The sequence below is a fragment of the Octodon degus genome, unplaced genomic scaffold, assembly GCF_000260255.1.
Source record: "Octodon degus isolate 3935 unplaced genomic scaffold, OctDeg1.0 scaffold00093, whole genome shotgun sequence".
Taxonomy (NCBI): Eukaryota; Metazoa; Chordata; class Mammalia; order Rodentia; family Octodontidae; genus Octodon; species Octodon degus.
Window position 1 is genome coordinate 3,634,982 of NW_004524669.1, and position 19,420 is coordinate 3,654,401.

The 19,420-nt window shown below is 47.2% G+C and overlaps 1 protein-coding gene across 6 annotated transcripts in view; it reads right to left on the reverse strand.

Moving 5' to 3' along the window:
- Galnt6 (polypeptide N-acetylgalactosaminyltransferase 6) overlaps positions 1-19,420 on the reverse strand; it is a 42,806-nt gene that overhangs the window by 7,842 nt on the left and 15,544 nt on the right. For all 6 annotated transcript variants that reach the window (XM_023722810.1, XM_023722812.1, XM_023722811.1 and 3 more), the window contains 4 exons: positions 17,193-17,789; positions 14,910-15,082; positions 4,336-4,485; positions 2,916-3,150 (listed from right to left, as the gene is read on the reverse strand). In XM_023722810.1, the coding sequence (XP_023578578.1) occupies positions 2,916-3,150; positions 4,336-4,485; positions 14,910-15,082; positions 17,193-17,683 (1,049 nt within the window). In that variant the 5' untranslated portion in view covers positions 17,684-17,789. The remainder of the gene's footprint in view (positions 1-2,915; positions 3,151-4,335; positions 4,486-14,909; positions 15,083-17,192; positions 17,790-19,420) is intronic.

Below are 19,420 nucleotides of genomic sequence, written 5' to 3' on the forward strand. Positions count from 1 at the left end.
CTGGCATGTGGTGCTGGGGATTGAACCGCGGTCCCTGTGCTTTGCTTAGCTTAGCTTGTTCTAAGTAGGTGCTTTAGACCACTGAGCCATCTCACCAGCCCTCATTTGATAGAATTTACATACTGTACTGCTTGCAGGAGGGGCTGGGCTGAGGGTTAGGGCCCGGTGTGTATGTCAACAAGATGGGCAAACATGGGGTCGGGAAGGTGGCTCAGGGGAATAAGCGCTTCCCTGGCAAGCACAAGGGCCTGAGTTCAATCCCCGGTTCTGCCAAAAAAAAAAAGATGGGCAAACAAAGTGGTGGCATTGGAGAAGCACATGGGAGAACGACGCTTCAGCTGTTGGCTTCTGTGCCCAGGCCTGGCTGGCTTGGATACCTTTGGGGAGTGGCTTCATGAGGTACCAGCAAGCAGAAAATGCTGTGACTTCCTCTGTAGCCACAGAACCTAGGACGATGCCTTAAACAGAATGGGGTTCAACTGACGTTCATGGATTGATCTGTCACAGGATCCCCACCTCATGGCTGCTCTTGTCTCCCTGAAGTTGGATCCTGTGACTACTTTCGGGAAGGAATCTCAGTCGGGAAACATGCTCAGGCTGGCTTCTGCTTGCTGGTTCTGTCCTCTCTCAGGGGTTGTAAGCCAGCCCAAGTAGTACCCAGCAAGGCTCAGGGAATCCTTCAAGCTAATTTGCTCTTGGGGAGTCCACCCACTCACCCCAGGGCCTGTCTCCTCTTTGAGATCTTCCAGGCTGGGAATTCACCATAGCTAATTCAACAAATTAGCTATGAGGATAAACCTTATACTTCACTGGAGCTCACAACCGAGAGACAATCATTAGTAAACAACTAGTATTCTCCGGCCTCCTTCAGGCCCTTGAGTCCTCCACTCAGCTTAGCTTCCTCCTGAGAGTGGAGTAGGAGGCTACAACTCACAGTGCTCCTGGCGAGCCACAATGGGAAGTGTTCTGGGCAAGCCACGTGAACCAAGGAGAAATTCACCCTCCAGCGCTGGAGTTTTGCCCTTCAGTTGTGTAGCTCCTGAAAGTCGGAGCCAGGGACGTCGTAGATGGGCAGAAGGCTCAGGTGCCCTGTCCCAGACTGTGTGCTGTGTGTCTGGCCCTGGCTTAGGGGTGGGACTGTTGCCGTGTACACCAAACAAAAGCACACATGAGTGAGCGGAGAGTTAGTAGGAAGCTCTACTTTCATTTCTCTTTCCTGCCTTCTCTTTTTACTCTCCCCTGCTAATGGCGACAGAGCAGTTGGCTGTTTAGGATTCCTCTCTGATACCCACATGAGCCCAGACTGATACTCTGGGCAGTATTTCTTAGGCTTCTGGGAATGTGGAGGGGGAGGAGCCATAACCTTCTCTTCCTTTCAAGCCTTTCTTCTCACTTCTGGCCGCTGTACTCCCACCTCCACTTCCCTCTGTTCCTGACGTATGTTTAGTTGACCCATTATGTCTCCTGGCCAGGATAGGAAAACAGCAGCACATATAATCCAAGTCATAGGATTCTGGAAAATTCACTCCCCAACCCAGGTGGTCTGAGATAACTGTTAAGGTTGATTGGGTCCCATAACGCCACCCACAGGCAATCTGCAGAGGACAGGGCAGCCTGGGTGCAAGGAAGGCAAGCCCAGGGGTGCTTAAATTGGTGGCTTAACATCCAACTTCCACCCCCTAGCTATAGGTCCAGCCAAATCAGGTCTTGTGCCTGCCTGTTTTTATAGAGCTCTGTGGCAAAAAATGGCTTTCATGTTTTCAAAACAAAACAAAAATAAAGAAAAATATGCAACAGACTTTGGGTGGGAAAGCCTGAGGGTTTTTTTTTTTGTTGTTGTTGTTTTGTTTTTTCCTATGTGGTCCCCTACTGAAAAGGTTCAGGGCAATTGCAACAAATTTTATTTATTTATTTATTTATTTATTTATTTTTGGTGGAACCGGGGATTGAACTCAGATCCTTGTGTTTGCCAGTCAAGTGCTTATCCTACTGAGTCATCTCCCCGGCCCTGCAACAAATTTTAGACTGCACAAAATTTATCTATTTTCTCTTACTATACCTTTTTATTTTTTAAATTTTTGAGATAACGTCTCACTGTATCATTCCGACTGACCTTGAAATTACTATGTAGTCCAGGCTGGCCTCGAGCTTGTAGCAATCCTCCTGCCTCAGCCTCCCAAATGTTGGGATTTCAGGCATGCACCACCATGCCCGGCTTTCTTACTATATACTCTGAGTCTTTCCAAACATGGTGATCGGGGAGCATACACCACTCCTACTTACTACAATGCAGCTCAACAATGGCCTCCACCTACCATGGCTCACCTGCCCTGCAAGCACCAGTCATGACCTTCCAGGTGAGGGGAGGAATACACGAGGTCCAGTACACATGGCATACAGCAAATGAGTGAACAAGCTCAAGTTGGTACATGGTGAGGCCGTACAGTACTACGGCTAAGGCTTTGGGCCAGACAGGGTCAGGGATAAGTGTCTACGCTGTACTATGCGCTAGCTGCATGCTCTGAGGCTAGCTGTTTTCTTTTCTTTCTTTCTTTTTTTCTTGTTTGGTACTGGAGATCAAACTTGGGACCTTGCACTTGCCAGGCAGGTGCTCATGCAGCTGAGCTATCTCCCCAGCCCCGAGACTAGCTGTCTGTCATAAATGAGCCTCGCTGCTTACCTGTTTCTGTTTTTGTTTTGCAGTGCTGGGCATAAAACGTGGCACCTTGCCCATGTTAAACAAGTGCTTTGTCACTGACCCACACTCCCAAGCCCTTGTTCTAGACTACCTACCTCATTAGGAGTGAGGATTAATTAAATGTCAAGGGCCTGAGCCTCAATACACACTGGTGCGGGCTGACACAGGTCCCCGGAACTGGGTGGGATGGGGTCACGGAGGCCACGCTGGTCCTTACTTGATAGGGTAGGTCTCATCTCTGCGCCTCTGCTTCTCATGTGCAGGCAGAGCCTCCCAGCCGAAGGTCAGGATCCAGTCAAAGTTGCCCCGGCTGTGGATTCTGCCCCCAGGGACAGGCTTGGAGAACTCAAAGGTGTGTAAGTTAATGGTGACGATGTCTGGGCTCACCACAGCTGTCTTGTCGTCAGCAATTCGAGCCAGGAGGGGCTCCAGCCAGCCATGGAAGCACTCACCTGCAGACCCAGGTAAGGGGGTAGTGGTCTAGGCCCTGCCCACAGCTGACCCAAGCCCCACCCCAGTGGGGAACCCAGGATGATCAGAAGGACCTTTTCTTTACTCTGGTTTGGGCAGATACCAATTAGCTCCACAGCTGTAAGGAAGAGAGCTGCAATCGGAAACCCTCCTGCCTCTTCCCCAGAAAGGTGGAGGCTGCTTTGGAGGGGAGAATGGAGGTCTAGGTGGGAGTGGGGGAGTAACCCGTTCAACTCAGATGATGCAGAAGTACAGAAGAGGCTCTGGGTGCAGATCTTCAGTGCTCCCAGCCTCCCCACAGGGCCAGCTCCCCTCTTAAATGTGGATTTTGGGAGGTGTTCTCTTTCCCAGGATCTGCATCTCAAGTTTCAGCGCCAAAGCCACCCTAGGAGATTTTCAATGAACTTCTGTGTACATTATTTCAATGGGCTCCTGGAGTAGTAGCTGTGGTAGGTAAATAAGGCTGGTATTCCCCTTTTCTGTTTTGAGACAGGTCTCAATATGTAATTCACACTGGCCTTGAACTCACTATGTAGCGCAGGCTGGCTCCAAACTCACAGCAACCCTCCTGCCTCAACCTCTAGACTGCTAGGATTATAGGCTTGTGTGCTACCACACCTGGTATCCTTCCCAGTTTACAAACGAGGAAACTGAAGCTCAGTATGTGTTAGGGGCAGAATGGGAACCAGGGCTTCTCACACCAGTTCTAGAACTTTCCCCAATATATGTCACTGCCTTTAAGGAATAGTCACTTCTCCCTGACAGTGTTGGGAGATGTTTTGGCTTTGGGTAGGAGGCAGGTCTTTCTGGTTCTACATAGCTTTATAGGAAAGCCCTATGCAAACCAGTTCCAAACCAGTGGAGCAGGAGTTCCAAACGGGAGGCCTCTGTGAGGGGACAGAACTCTGAACAAGGTATAGATGGGGAAGGATGAGCATGTGTGTCTCCAGGGCACATGTCCAGGATCTGGGGTCAGCACTTGCTGGAGGGCCATTTGTGCCACCTGACAAAACATTCCTGAGTTGGGGTAAGGATGGGGGACAAGGGAGAAGCTCCCATGCCTCCTTCACTCCCACAACAGAACAGACTGGTCTCAGTTCTTCCAGGGGGAGCAGAGGGGCAGGTGACACAAGTCCAGCGTGCCCCGTAGGGTGTCTCCTACTCACAGTGGGCATCCAGGAATGTTAGCACCTCTGCCTGTGCCACACTGGCCCCCAGCAGCCGGGCAGTGATCAGCCCCTTCCGCTCCTCCTGCCGCACCACCTTCACGATCTGCAGCTGCCGCACGTACTGCTCCAGCTTGTCCTTTAGGTATTCTGGAAGAGATGGGGTCACTGCTGCAGGCCAACACGGCTGCAAACCTCAACCCAAGCCCAGGTGCTCCCAAGCATCCAGCTCCCTGGAATGTCAACCCTCCCACACCGCCTATACAGAGCCATTCCACAGAAGCCAAAGGGAGCTGGGCGTCGTGGCACACACCCATAAGCCCAGCACTCAGGAGGTAGAGGCAGGAGGACTGCTGCAATTCTGAGACCAGCCTGAGCTACATAGTGAGACCTTATCTCAAACAAAGGTGCTAAAATAGGGAGGGGGGAAGACAGTGGAAGGGAGAGGAGGATCTGCTTGTGGCCAGAGCCTCCTTGTCAGGACACCAGCTCTGCAGTGCTAGATCCTGTTCCTGCTTTCAGGCACCTTCTTTATCATCTGAGACACACCTCGAAGAGTTGTGTTTCTTTGGCCTCAAATCAAGTCCAAACTTCTGCCAAAGGCTCTCAGATGCCCAAGATTTCTCTTGTCTCAGCTGCTTCTCTCAGAGCTGTCTTTCAGGCTTTTCTCTCAGACCTAGTGGGTGCAGCCATGGCCCCGTGTCTGTGCTTTCCCATCTCCCACGCTCTTCAGCATGAGTTTGTTTGGTGAAGTACACACAGAGGCTGAGCTCTGCCTGAATCCCTTTGATTACCTCCTCTGAACAGAAACTTTTTTAGGAAGATGAAAACAAGCCAAACGGGGGCTGGTGAGATGGCTCAGTGGTCTAAAGCACCTACTTGGAACAAGCTTGGCAAAGCACAGGGACGGTGGTTCAATCCCCCAGCACCACATGCCAGCCAGCCCCGCCCCCTGGTGGGCTGAGCTGGCCACACACACACACATACACACACACACACACACACACACACACACACAAATAAATAAAAATGTTAAAAGAAAAAAAAAAGCCAGTTTTTAAATTACACACACACACACACACACACACACACACACACACTTTTTCTGTGGGATTGAGGATTGAACTCAGGGCCTGTGTTTGCCAGGCATACTGCTGAGCTATCTCCCAGCCGCACCTCCCCCCCTATTTTTGAGCCAAGTTCCTGATAAGTTGTTAAGTTGCTGAAACTGGGCTTGCAGCCCTCTCAAACTCAGCCTTCCAGACGGTGAGGATTACAGGCATGTACCACCATGCTTGGCCACGTTATATTGTTAAAGGGGCAGCGCACGTAGCTCAGTAGAGCGCAAGGCTCTGGGTTCATTTCAGAACTTTGAAACAGAACAATAAAGCCCTGAGCACTAAGCACCTCCAGGGGCCTGGCACAGTGCTGGAGGCTGGCATACAGTGGTGAGCACTGCCATACAATCATTTGTCGTAAGGAACAAACTGCCCGGAGCAAAATGGCCAACCATCCCACTTGAGGGTGGCAGGGAAAGCACTTTTTTTTTGTGTGTGTGTGGTACTGGGGATTGAACTCAGGACCTTGAGTTTGCCAGGAAAACACTTATTTTACTGAGCTATCTCCCCAGCCCATGGAAAAGCACATTGAAGGGACGGCATCTGCTGAGATTGCCCACACCTTCTCAGCAGCAGCAGCCTGCTCCCTTTTCACTCTCTCCCTTCAGCCCCACAACCCCACTCTCACTGTGCTGTGCATGTGCCGAGCCTCAGGGCCTTTGTGAGAACACTCAGAGTGGTTTTTCTCCACTACTGTGATAAAAGAGCTCCCTAATGACATGGTATTAACCCAAAATCTTAGGATATTAAAAAAAAATCACTACATATTTTGAAGGCTTCATCTTGAAACATAGTCTAAATCTTCTGGGTTTTTTTAGAGACAGGGTCTTGTTATGCTCAAGGCTGGCCTTGAACTTGGGATCTTCTTGCCTCACTGAGTGCTGGGATTAGAAGTCTGTACCTGAGAGCCAAATCTTATTTTATTAACTAGTGTTCTGATTTATTTGTTCTTTTCTCAACTCTGCGGAATGGAGTGGCCAATAATTTCATGGGTGGAGGGCACACCTACGTGACCAATGTGCACAGTATGTGCTTTGCACTTCAGACTGTTCAGTCAGCCTAGTGATCAGCGATGAGTGACCATCGCTCTGAGCGTGGTGTTACCTACTGTGGGTCCTGAAATCAACTGAGTGGGTCACCACAGATCTCTTACACACATATGCACAAGCGCACGTGCACCTTCTCCCTGAACACTTGAGTACCTTCTGTGTGTAGTCACTGAACCTGGTGCTTTTATGTTGACTTCCTTCTTCAGTCTTTCCTAGCAGGGTGACAACTCTGTGGAATAGGGAGTGTTGTCCCCAGTGTGTTAACAGATGGAAAACTACAAGTGATGATCCCAGCGTCACAGCAAGTGCAAAGAGCCACTGCAGGTCCTAACCAGCCTGTGTCACCCTGTTCTCCCAGGAGCAGTTAGGCCACTTGGGCGGGACTTGATGTACATAGGTTTCAGAGTGGGTTCTGTAGCCTTCCTGTCATCTAAAGGCCTTGCCACTTGACCTCATGTGAGACCCCAAGAAGAGAAGATGAGAGAAAGGGGCTTTGTCAGGCCATTCTTTTGGTCACTGTTGTAGAGGGCAGATTCCAATGGGAAAGAAATTATTTTTTTCTTTTTCAGTTTTTTTGGATAGACAAGAGCTCCTGACCCAAGGCTGACTTGTATGTGGAATTCTTCAGGCAGCCCCCTGAGAAAGGGGCTGTGTCCTACTCCAGAAAGGAGGTTTCTGGCCCCTGGAGCCAGGACCTAAGGAGTCAAAACCAGCCTCCTGTGCAGCTTCAGCCCGGAAGCCACAAACAGACATCTGCTGTGCTCTGCCCACGTGCCAGACACTGTCCTGCAGAGTGATGGCTGGTTTGCATCCTGCCATCAAGTAGCTCATGAACTCCACAGCCCCAAGTGCTGGCCGTGACAGGAAAGAGGGAGGAACCCAGCCAGGAGCTTCACATTCTCAGTGTGGCTGACATTTCCCCTGAGAACTGCCTTAATTCTCCTCACAGGAAGCCCATGGTAGTAGAGATAACCCAGGGGCAAAAACGTCATAGGAAGTGGGTTTTGTGGTGAGGGACTGAGAAGCACTGAGTCGTACCCCTCAGGGGAGTCTGAGCTCTACAAAGTTCTCTCATGCCTTCCTGTTAGTCTCAAGAGCTTTGGCTGCATGGACCTGGGGTTTCTGAGTCCAAGAGGCACCCAGCTCCAGGCTTTAGACCATTCTAGGGGTGCAAGATAACTCCCCTAGGAAATATCCCTGTTACCCATTCCCCTGTCTCGCCCTTAGATTCACTGGACATAGGAACCAGATGGCAGAGCTAAATGTGCAGACAAGTTCCCTCACGCTCTCATGCACCTTGGACGACAGTCTTTTAACTTAGGGTCAGTGCTCCACTGCTCCAACTTGGTGTCCCACCGCACAACTCAAATCCACAAGCTCGTCATGACTCAACGCCCATGTCTCAAGGGGCCCATCAGTATGCAGATGGCTCCTGGCCCGGCCTTCCACCTTCCCCGCACACCTGACGAACCTTAATCCTAACGTGCTCCCAACAGAATTTCTCCCCACTAGTGTTCCTAGACCCCCCAACTCCAGCACATGAGGCCAGCATCCCCCAGCTGCCCTAATGCTGGATCCCCCCCCAATGCTCTGCCCTATTAGTTATTATTATTAATTATTATTATTATATTATTATTATTATTATGTGTGTGTGTACAATCAGCCCATCAGCAAGGAGAGCCAGTTCAGTCTCTCTCCCCATGGCCACCATGTGATAATGTGTCACTTACTACTACTCTTTTAGTCTCAACTTTACTCTTTCTTATCTTTTTGTTTGTTAGTTTGGATTTTGGGTTTTGGCTTTGGCAGCACTGGGAACTGAATCCAGTGCCTTTGCATTGAGCTATGTCCCTAACAGTTTTTCTGTTTTTTACTTTGAGGCAGAGTCTTGCTAAGTTATCCAGACTGGGCTCAAACTTACAATCCTGCCTCAGCCTCCTAGAGTGCTAGGATTACAGGTGTGTACCACCACTCCCAGCTCCCTAGTCTACACAGAGAATTGCAGTTATCTCCAAGCCAGACCATTTCACTAATAGTGGTTTATTTTTTAAAATTACATTTATTTATTTATTTATTTATTTTTGAGCCAGGGTCTTGTTATGTAGTTCAGGCTGGCCTTGAATGCACAGTAACCCGCCTGCTTCAGCCTCCTGAGTGCTGGGATTAAAGGTATGTATTACCACACTCACTCATAAACAGTGGGTTAAAAATATACCATGGGTGTGTGGCACATGCCTATAATCTAAGTGATTTGGGAGACTAAGGCAGGAGGATCACAAGTTGGAAGCTAGGCTGGGCAACTTAGTGAGACCCTGTCTCAAATAAAAAGGGTTGAGGGATGTGGCTCAGTGGTACAGCGTTTGCCTGTCTGGCATGTACAAGGTCCTGGGTTCAATCCCCAGTACCACCACCACCACTGGAAAAAATAAAAATAAAAAAGCTCTTAAATAAGAAATCTAAGTAGTTTCCTTAAGATAAAAAAATACATAGAATTAAAACAGATATTTAAGGGCCGGCCAGATAGCTCAACAGATTAAAGTGCCTGCTTGGGCAGATGCAGGGATGGGCCTTCGATCCTCCCAGGTGCCGCTCTCAGCCCTGCCTCCAGGGCATGCTAAGATGGCAACTGAGACTGGGAGTGGTGGCACGCACCTATAATCCCAGCGCTTGGGAGGCTGAACACAGAACGATTACTATGAGTCTGATCTGTGTAGCGAGACCCTGTACTATAACACATTAAAAAATAAAATAAAATTATATATATGTGTGTATATATACACATATATACATATATATATATATATATATATATATATATATATATATATATATATATAGAGAGAGAGAGAGAGAGAGAGAGAGAGAGAGAGAGAGAGGGAGAGGGCGCCAGGAGTGGTCATGGATCCCTGTTATGCTAGCAGGGAGGCTGAGGCTGGATTATCACTGTGAGTTCAAGGCTAGCCTGGACTATACAGTGAGACCCTGTCCAAGAAAAATTTTTTAAAAACCTATTTGATCATTCATCTTCATAGCATTCTTATTCACAATAGCCATGGTGAAAACAGTCTAAATGTCCACCAATATTTTTTTTTTACATTCTATAGGGATTTAAAGTTTAAAATATCCATGGTTGCTAGAAAATAGCAGTTCCATGTTATGTCTAAGGCATTCGATATTCAGACAGATAGTGATGTTAAGCTAAACTGCCTCTGTTACAGGGTAATAGTATCATTAAGCTTCTCTTCTGGATGTTTAACAATTAAAGTTTGCAGACTAAAAATTAGAGAAAAAGAAGGGCTACAAGGATAGCCAATATTTTGGCCCTAGTCCTTCAAGGTCAGTGAGGACTCAGGACATAAGAGAACCTGTGCTTTGACATCTTGTAACTCAGTGGTGTCCCAAATTTTCTGATCAAGGAGATTATGAGGTCACAGAGGAAAGTGATTGATGATGTTTAATGTGCCTAAGGAGAGTCAGCTAGAGAGAAAAAATTCTCTCAGGCTTTTACAGAGAGCAAATTGGTCAAGCAATGGCCCAATCATCCAGATGACTGACACTGACAAAAGATCTAAAAGGTGCTGTACATGGTTTCAGGGTAAATCCTGAGGGGATTTGACTGACCTTGTCAGATACAAAAGTTACATTTTTACTTATATAGGTCTTGCTTTAACTTGGTCTTAACCATCCAGTAGAAAAGTATAATCACAAGGTATAAAAAGTAATGCCATATTAATATGCTGAGCTGTAAAAGGCTCAAGTCTACAACTTCAGACAATTGCCAGTTTTGCTGATAACCCACTTCTATTATGGACTATTGGACTATATATTTTGCTGAATTCAAGTACTTACAATATTTGAACTGGCATCAAGTATGAAAAGGTCCTTTACAGACTTCTCCAAATATAGCTTCTCCAACAACGAGACACTTAACTGTGACAAAACAAAAAAGGGGGATATAGGCGGCTGGGGAGATGGCTCAATAGAATAATAAGTGCTTCCCTGGCAAGCACAAGGATCTGAGTTCAATCCCTGGTTCCGCCAAAAAAAAAAAGGGGGGGGGATAAACAAATAAAGGACCAGGCTAGGGAAATGGCTTAGTGGAATAAGTGCTTGCCTGGCAAGCGCAAGGGCTTGAGTTCAATTCCCCATTCTGCAATAAATAAATAAATAAATAAATAAATGACCATTTTGTAGTGAAAAAGATATATGTATATACAAAATAGCTAGGATATACAGCTACTTTCTATTAGTTCAATGAGAAGAAAGGTTTGTCCTAATATTGTTTAGACAAGAGATCATGTCTGCATCTTGTTCTCTGAATAACTACTATGAAGACAATAATATGTAATGTATTAATTACTATAACTGTCCTACTAACCTGTTTTGGAACTGTTTCATTGCTATTTTTTTCTCATTAAAATGAGTAAAAAATTAAAAAAAACCCCAACATGTTAAAAAAAAAGTCCATCAATAGATGAGTGGGTATGACCTAAATGTGGTAAAATATAATAGAATATTATTCAGCTTTAAAAAGAAAGGAAGTTCTGACAGATGGTACAATACAGATGAAGATACCCTGCATGAGAGAAGCCAGTTACAAAAGGTCAAACACTGCCTGCTCTCCCTTACGTAAGATTCCCAAAGAAATCGAGTTTGTAGAGAGAAAGGAGAGGGCCACCAGCACGGGGAGGACGGGCTGTAGAGACGGCTGCACTGTAATAAATGTACTTAATAAATGTGCACTTGGAGATGATGGGAAATTTTACACATGTACATTTCACCCCACAAGTAAAAAACCCAAACACAGCCTATCAATTACAGAAGTCTGGGCTGGGGAGATAGCTCAGTGGCACAAGCGCCTGCCTGGCAAGAGTGAGCTGCTGAGTTCAATTCCTGTAATCAAAAAACCCCCAAAAGCCCCCAGAAGTCTAATGATTCAGCCCCACTCTTCTCTCTAAACTCATGTTACAGTGCTGTTCTTTCTGTTTCCTTGCCCACTTCCTTTCAGCCCTGCTGGCTTTCCTCTTACCTCAGGCCCTTGGGCTGCTGCTCCTCTACTAAAGGAGCTCCCTGAATTCACATGAGCTTAGCACATGCATTCTGCGCTCCCTTTACCTTTGACTTCCTCATGTGATTATTATTATTATTTAAAATTACTTATTTTCTGTCTTTCCAAGTAAAAAAAAAAAAAAAGTAAGCTCTAAGAAGACAGAGCCCATTCAGGAGTGAAGCCGATGCCCTGGGTCTGACTTGTGCTGGGAAACAGAAGGTCCTCTGCCTGGCACTGGGTCTCCTCCTTTGGCCCTGGCATCGAATGCCCATATGCTCACATGTGAGCATACTCACATCAGGCTGCTGCCAGATGCCTGATGGGAGGGAGGGCAGAAAGTAGGGGCTTGGTTTCAGCAGAGACACAGGTCTTGTTTGTGTGTCTAATGACAGTCAGTTAACCTGATTGGATGGTCAATGGTGTAGGAAATTTTATCCTGCTGTGGGCTGAGAGATTTATGACCATGAATCTGAGGGCCTTTTCCTTTCCCTACTGAATGACACTTAAAGTATCTCTAGAGTCTGAGAATCCTCCTGGTAGGAAGATTTATTCTAGAATGCACAAATTCCCTGGCATTACATGGGAAAATGGGGAGGGGGTGCATACTGTTGTGTGCCAGTGTACCCTACTCTAGGGAGGGAGGGTAGCTTTCAGTGGAGTCTCAAAACTGTCCATGACTCAGAAAAATAAGAGGGACAGGTTCAGGTTTGTCAGGCAGGTGATTCAGGGATGCTGTAAGAAAGAATCCAGGACCACAAGAGGGAGCTAGCCAGAGAGGAGACCAGCACATGCTGGTGGCTGCTAGAAGCAGGTCCTTCGGGGAGGTGAGTAGGTTACTGGAAATGCTGCCCTGCTAGGCACAGGTTGCTCTGCCCTGTAGCTGCTTCCCATGCCAGCCTGGAATGTCACTTATCTATCCTGGCTTTTGCTCCTTAAGGACAGACTCACCAGGTCCCGGGTGATGGTAAAAGCATTGGGAACTCTCACCACCTGGTGCTCAGGTAGGTAGTACAGGGCTGGGAGAGCAGGGTCACAGAAGGGCACGATTTGAGAGGAAGCAGCTGATACACTTGCTTCTACCCCGTGTAGCCACACTATGCTCCTCAGTCTTCACCTCTGCCGCTCCATTTCCAGAAGACTAAGGTATACATTTCTTGCCCCCCAGATCTCACTGCGTTCCTGTTCTTGCCTTTGCTTTGTGAGTGCTACCAAGGGGCTTTTTCTTTTTTGAGACAAGGTCTTGCTATGCAGTTTAGGCTAGGCTTGAACTCACTAGGTAGACTAGGCTGGCCTCAAACTCACGGTGATCCTCCTGCCTCATCCTTCTTGAATTCTGGGATTTCCGGTGTGCACAACCACATTTAGCAAGTCTGTCTAGCCAGGGCAAATGTGAGCTCCCTGAAGAAATGAGCTCAACAGTGTTCTCACCCCTAACCCTCAGGGCAGAAAAGACTGGGGAAGGTAAGGAGAAGCACCAGCTCCACTGGAGCGACCAGGATGCCAGCAGGGGATCATGGAGCTGCCCTTGATACAGGGCCCCGGGCGCGGGGCCCCAGACACCATGTGCCATCCGGGAGCAGGGCTCAGCTCCCAGAAGCCCCAAGTATATCTGGGTGGCACCTCCACAGCCGATTTCCTGGGTCCGACCTATCACCCCATTCTCGAGCGGTTCTAAGAACTTATACTCTAGATGCCGCATCCTCTGCCTCTCTGCCTGCCAACTGCTCTCCCCCAAAGCAGCCGTTCTTCTGAAATAAGGTCATTGTCTAGCTGAAACACTTCAGGGACCATTTTTTCCTTCCATCCATGCATCCTTCCTTCCTTCTTTTTAGCACAGAGGATCGAACCCAAAACCTCACATATTCTTGGTGCTTGACAATTAAGCTACATCCTCAGTCTCATTTCTTTCTAAGGGTTTTTGTTTTTGTTTTTGTTTTTTTCTCTGAATGCCCTCACGGGTGGTTTGGCTGGCTGGAGTGTTGTGGGAATCGAACTACAGCAACCTGAGGCTGACAGCTTTGTGGAAGCAGCCACTTAAAGAACTGAACTACGGCCAGGCCCCCTCATTTCTTTCTAAATAAATATATTTAGCCTGGTGTGAACGTTAATGCAGTACCTATTTAATCTCATTTCCTATCAGAAACCTAAGCTTCAGTCACACCAGATCTCCCCAACAAACATACTCTTGCCTCCAGGACTCTGCGTATGCTGGTCTCTGTTCCAGGAATGCCCTTCACACTCTTCTTTTTCCTAGACAGTCCTCCTTTCAGATCCAGCTCCAATCTGGCCTCTACAGTGGAACAGTCCTAGACATCCAGGTAGAAAAATACCCATGGGAGCTGGTGAGATAGCTCAGTGGACTAAAGTGGCTGCTTAGGCAAGTGCAGGGACCGTGGTTTGATACCCAGTACTACATGCCGTGCCAACTCCACCCCCAGGGCAGGCTGAGCCAGCCACCAAATCCAGGCGTGGTGGTGCATGCCTATAATCCCAGTACTGGGGAGACTGAAAACAGGAGGATCACTATGAGTCTGGGCTGTGTAGTGAGACCTTGTAACAGCCTAATACATTAAAAAAAAGAAAGAGAGAGAGAGGCACCCATGGAATACTGTCCCCATACAAAGAATATAATAAAATCTAACCTCATGGAGCTGTTACTCTATGCTAATTACTTTGCCCCATGAATTATTTCATTGATCACCTCTTTCAGACCTCTCCTGTGTCATCCAATGAAGTCAACTGTCCTCGTTTTTCAAAAGAGAAGGACCAAGTATTTGCCCAGGGTCACAAAGCCAGGACTTGTGTTCCTTCTGACGGACTCTCAAGTCTGTGCCCTTTCACCATAACACTGTGACCCATCAGGGTTGGTAGGATTGGTAGCCTTTGCAGGACAGTGGATCTACTTGTCATGGTATTTCCTGTGCTCAGTCATGCCACCTGTCAGGCCTGACTGACAGGTGGAAGTTGGAGGGAGCAGCCCCACTTATTAACAGCCACAGCAAAAAGGAACTCTGAAATGCAGCCAGCAAGAGCATAAGAATGGGCTGCCAGGCAGGACACAGTAAAAGGCCTTCTCTTCTGCGTGGACCTCTCCCAGCATTTCTGACTTAGGGTTAGACTTGGCAGCTCTCAGGAAGACCAATGCCGCTAACCTCTTGGAGTTCCTTGGGTGGAGGATGAAAACAGTCCAAACTCTGGGAATGTGGTCTTCCTGCTGCCTATCCCTGGCTGCCTTCTTGCTCCTGGCCTTTGTGATGAGTGTGATGCAGGCAACAGGCCTGATCCCTTGAGGCCCTGCCCTCCTCCCCAGAGTGCCCACGGGATCCCAGCTCCTGGCTCAGGGCCCTCTGGCCTCACCGTCAGTGCTGGCATCATCTACCAGTATGATCTCCTTCAGCAACATGGCAGGGCTGGTGTGTAGGACACTGTACACTGTTCGCAGCAACGTGGACCATGCCTCATTGTGAAACACGATGATGACGCTGGTGGTGGGCAGTGGAGGGCAGCGTCGGAACTTCTGGTCAACACACCTGGAAAGACAAAATTATATGCACTGCTTACCCGGTCCCTGAGAGTTCCAGGGGTGGGAAGAGCTCTGTCCAAAGCTTTTCCAAATCATTTTCCACTCCTCCTCTGAACCACTGGCCTACATGGTCATTCCAATTTTTATTTGAATATGTTTATCATCTCAGCCTTGGTCAGTGAAACCAGCACTTCAGTCTTGAAAATGCTTACGTGTTAATCTAATGCTGCCACAGTTGGGGCTCCTCAAACTCAGACCAAAGTATTACTGCCTAGAACCAGAAGCTTCTTGGAGTTACTGGGAGCTCTTTAGCAGAGAACGGCCTTCTGTGGGCAGCCAGTAGAGGAAGTGGAGACAGCTGTTGCAGTTGGGAGCAGCTGCTTCCTGTCTTGGACTCTCCCCACCCGCTTTAAGTCTCCATGTGGGTCCTACTGACCTACTCCAATGTCAAACACCAACCCAGAGCTGCTTCCGGCCTCTAGCTGTGATGCCCAGGCTCTCTGCTGCCTTCATCCATCTGCTTGCTGCTATCAAGCTAGGAGTTTCCAGGGCAGACTCTTCTTCTGTAATATGCATGCTACATAAATTATAATGCAATCTACAGGTTCCAGAGGATAAGTAATGAAGGTCAAATCTGACATCTGAGAAAAGTGACTATAATTTCCATACTCAGTGAGAGGAAAAGGCTCTTTTGGTTGTAATTTACAGTTCCTCACTATCCATTTCCTCACCAACTCCCTGTAATCTGACTCTACCATCACACTCAATTTCCTGCAAACTTTTCTCTCTTCTTGTCTGCTCCAGCAGCCACTGCATGGCATTGGCCACACTGACACCTGGACACTCAAACTCGTGTGGTGATCCTGGATCTCAAGGAATCATGTGCCTAACACCTCTTCTATGGCCCTTTATTGGACAGAGATTGCTCATGGACCTTCCAGAGACACCCAATTTGCTCTTTTAGCTGCCCACATGCCAATGCCCATCTCAGCTGAGAGCTCCCGATAACACCAAGTGGCTCCTTGTTCCAGGGCCACTATACTTGGTCTAAGTCTGAATGAAGAGCCCTGGTTACAGTAGCATTAGAGTAAGATGGAAGAACCTTAGAGATTAAAGTGATGGTTCTTCTACCCAAAACTAAATAACTTCAAATAAAGGTTGGAATGATTTCCTGGCCCGGGGGGCTTCACTGAAGAAACACAGATGGTGTGGGGATGTTACTGACTCCAGCGCTGTAGTCAAGAGATGTTCCCTTTCCTTTTTTTTTTTTTTTCTTTTCAAAGTTTTATTGATAAACATATAGCAATGAGACAGTTTCAAATCAAATCGAAAGTACAGTTTCAACAAATAATACACTGCATATATTCTTCTTAGTGGTTAATTGCTGTACAAGATGCAGACTTGTGATCCTACTTACAAACACCATTAGAAAAAATCATTCTATTCATTAAGAGAATGCAACTATATATCTATCCCAACCACTTTGAATACACAGATACAAAATGGACATTCATAGTTATACCCCAATTTTTTTTAAGTTCCGTTGTTGAATATTATAGGTGTGTAAACTCAGCAAAATATTCTAAAAGAGTACAGAAGCCCATAATAGCATTGGGTCTTCTGTTTAACTGGCAATGTCAGAAATTATTGACCTGAGTCCCCCACAGCTCAACATAACAACATGGCTTTACTTCCTATATTTCAAGGAGATGTTCCCTTTCCTAACAGAACAGCACAGGAATCCTGCAGGCTCTAGGGTGGACCTCAGCAGGGGGCAGGACCACTGGATCCACAGCCTGGTATCATCCCCTCCCAGGTGCCCGTGCCAGATCCTAGTCCCACGTCCTGAGTTCTTTCTTCTTTATCTTGCCACCTTCATAACTGTTTTACTTTCATAGGTCTCCTGTGTCTCTGCCCTGTCTATAATATGCCTGAACTGCAGCCTCTGTGATCAGGACAGTTGGTCAGTCAAAGAAAAGAAAGCTTAAAGAAAATCCTTACCTATATTCTCAGATGCCCTACAGCTTTGTTGCTGGCATTGGGCCTGTGGCCACAGTCCAACTGGCCACAACCCTGACAAAGCCCTGGCCTTCCCCAGGGTTCTGGAAGCTACTCACTCAGGAGGCCGGGTGTCTGGCCCCAGGGCTCTCTGCAGGGAGATCCGGTCACTGGCAAAGGCATTGAAGCAGTGCTTCTTGTAGCCCTCTTCTTTTTCCTGGGTCTCCAGGGGTGTCCACTCGCTCTTCTGAAATGCTTTCCCATCGGCCCCAGGGCTGTTAGGGTCCTGCAGTGGCCGTTCCCAGTGAGGCTTTAGCTCAGCTGATGTGTAGAACCCAGGGGGGCAAGACTGGTTTATGGCGACTGGAGGCTGCTGCAGCTCCGGAGCTCTGATCTGGAGTTTGGGCATTGAATCTTTAAGGTTGTTCACCGCCCCTAGCATGAGATCTAGGACGTGATCCTTCTGGCCCACCAAGGACTTCAGCCATGGCTTCTCTGTGGCTGGCTCTCTGCCACTTTCATCATTTTGCCGGATGAAGAGGTAGAGCATGAAGATGCTGCCCGCCATGGCCAGGCGCAGAGGCATACGGCGTCTGCGGAGGAGCCTCATCCTCCACAGCCTGGGGATCCTGGCAGATTCAGTTCTGAGCCCTTGGCCTGGCCTGGCCCTGGAAAGAGCTTGATATGTCGTGGGGGGTCACCCTGTGGAACTCAGCCTGAGAAGGGAAGGATGAGGGAGAAATGAGGCAAGAGAGGGGTGGAGTGGGGCTCAGGGTTTGGGGCTCAGGTGGAGGCTCTGATCTGCATGGTGGCATCACCCCACAATGTCAATGTAAAGAAACTGAACTCTGGTTCCTTCCTGTTCTAACACTCTGACATTTGTGGCTTTATGGTGACTAGAACAATTAAACTCTAGGTAAACAGATTTAATTGACATAACCACTCTGATAAACAATTTGGTGCTAACAAAATTGAAACAAATGCTATGAATCAGCAACTTCACTGTTGGTTTTATATTCCTTTTTTTAGGGAATTTTTTTTTTTTTTTTTTTTGGTTCCTCGAATGCCTTCAGGGCACTTTTGGCCAGCTGGAGAGGTGTGAGGTTCGAACTCCAGCAACCTGAGGCTGACAGCTTTGTGGAAGCAGCCACTTAAAGGCCTGAGCTAGGGCCAGGCCCCTCCTTTTTTTAATAGCTCTTATTTTATTTTGTTTTATTGAGAAACAAATGTCAATGAGACAGTTTCAAAGCTGATTAATAGGACATTTTCAATAATTCATACGTTGTACATTGTTACCTTCTTAGTGGTTATCCATAGTACAAGAAGCAGACAGGATATCCTGTCCAAATACTATTACTATAAATCTTTTTTCTCACTGAATAAAGTGAAAGTAGCTGTATATCTATCCCAACTATTCTGTATATATAAATACAAAATGGTCCTTCTTTTTCTCTTTCTTTCTTTCTTTCTTTCTTTCTTTCTTTCTTTCTTTCTTTCTTTCTTTCTTTCTTTCTTTCTTTCTGGGGTGGAACCGGGGATTGAATTCAGGCCCTTGCACTTGCCAGGGAAGCGCTTATTCCATTGAGCCATCTCCCCAGCCCCATAATGGTCCTTCTTTTGTATCCCCCTTTTTTGTTTAGTCCTGTCAGAGGTGGGTATTCCATTGGCATCTAAATACTACAGGTGCTTGAATTCAGCAAAACAACCCAACACAGTCCAGCAGTCCACAACAGTAGTGGGTTATCTGCAGAAGTTGTTGACTAGAGCCTTTTACAGCTCAGCATATTTGTTACCAGATAAAGTCTGGTAGATGAGCCAGGAGCCTGGACAAGAATGTTTAGAGTAGCACTGGCTAAAATGGCAAAAACTGGTAAGAACTTTCAAGTCTATTGGGAGTAGAATGATAAAGTGTGAAACATCATTACTATGGGGTTCTCTATTGCAATGGCAAAGACCTACTTCTCCATGCAACATGGTAAAAAAGCAAGTTATAGACTATATATTTTTAAAAGTAAAAAGGGCTGGGAGTGTGAGAACCCCATGTCCCCATGTCCCATCTATGGAAACTAAAGGAACAATAAAACCAGTTTCTAAAGCCCGGCATGGTGGTACACACCTGAAATCCCACCATTTGGGAGGTTGAGGCAGGACTGCCATGAGTTTGAGGCCAGCCTGGGCTAAATGGTGAGTTCAAGGCCAAGGCCTGTCTCAGAAAAAAAGAAGAAAGAAGAAAGAAGAAAGAAGAAAGAAGAAAGAAGAAAGAAGAAAGAAGAAGAAAGAAGAAAGAAGAAGAAGAAGAAGAAGAAGAAGAAGAAGAAGAAGAAGAAGAAGAAGAAGAAGAAGAAGA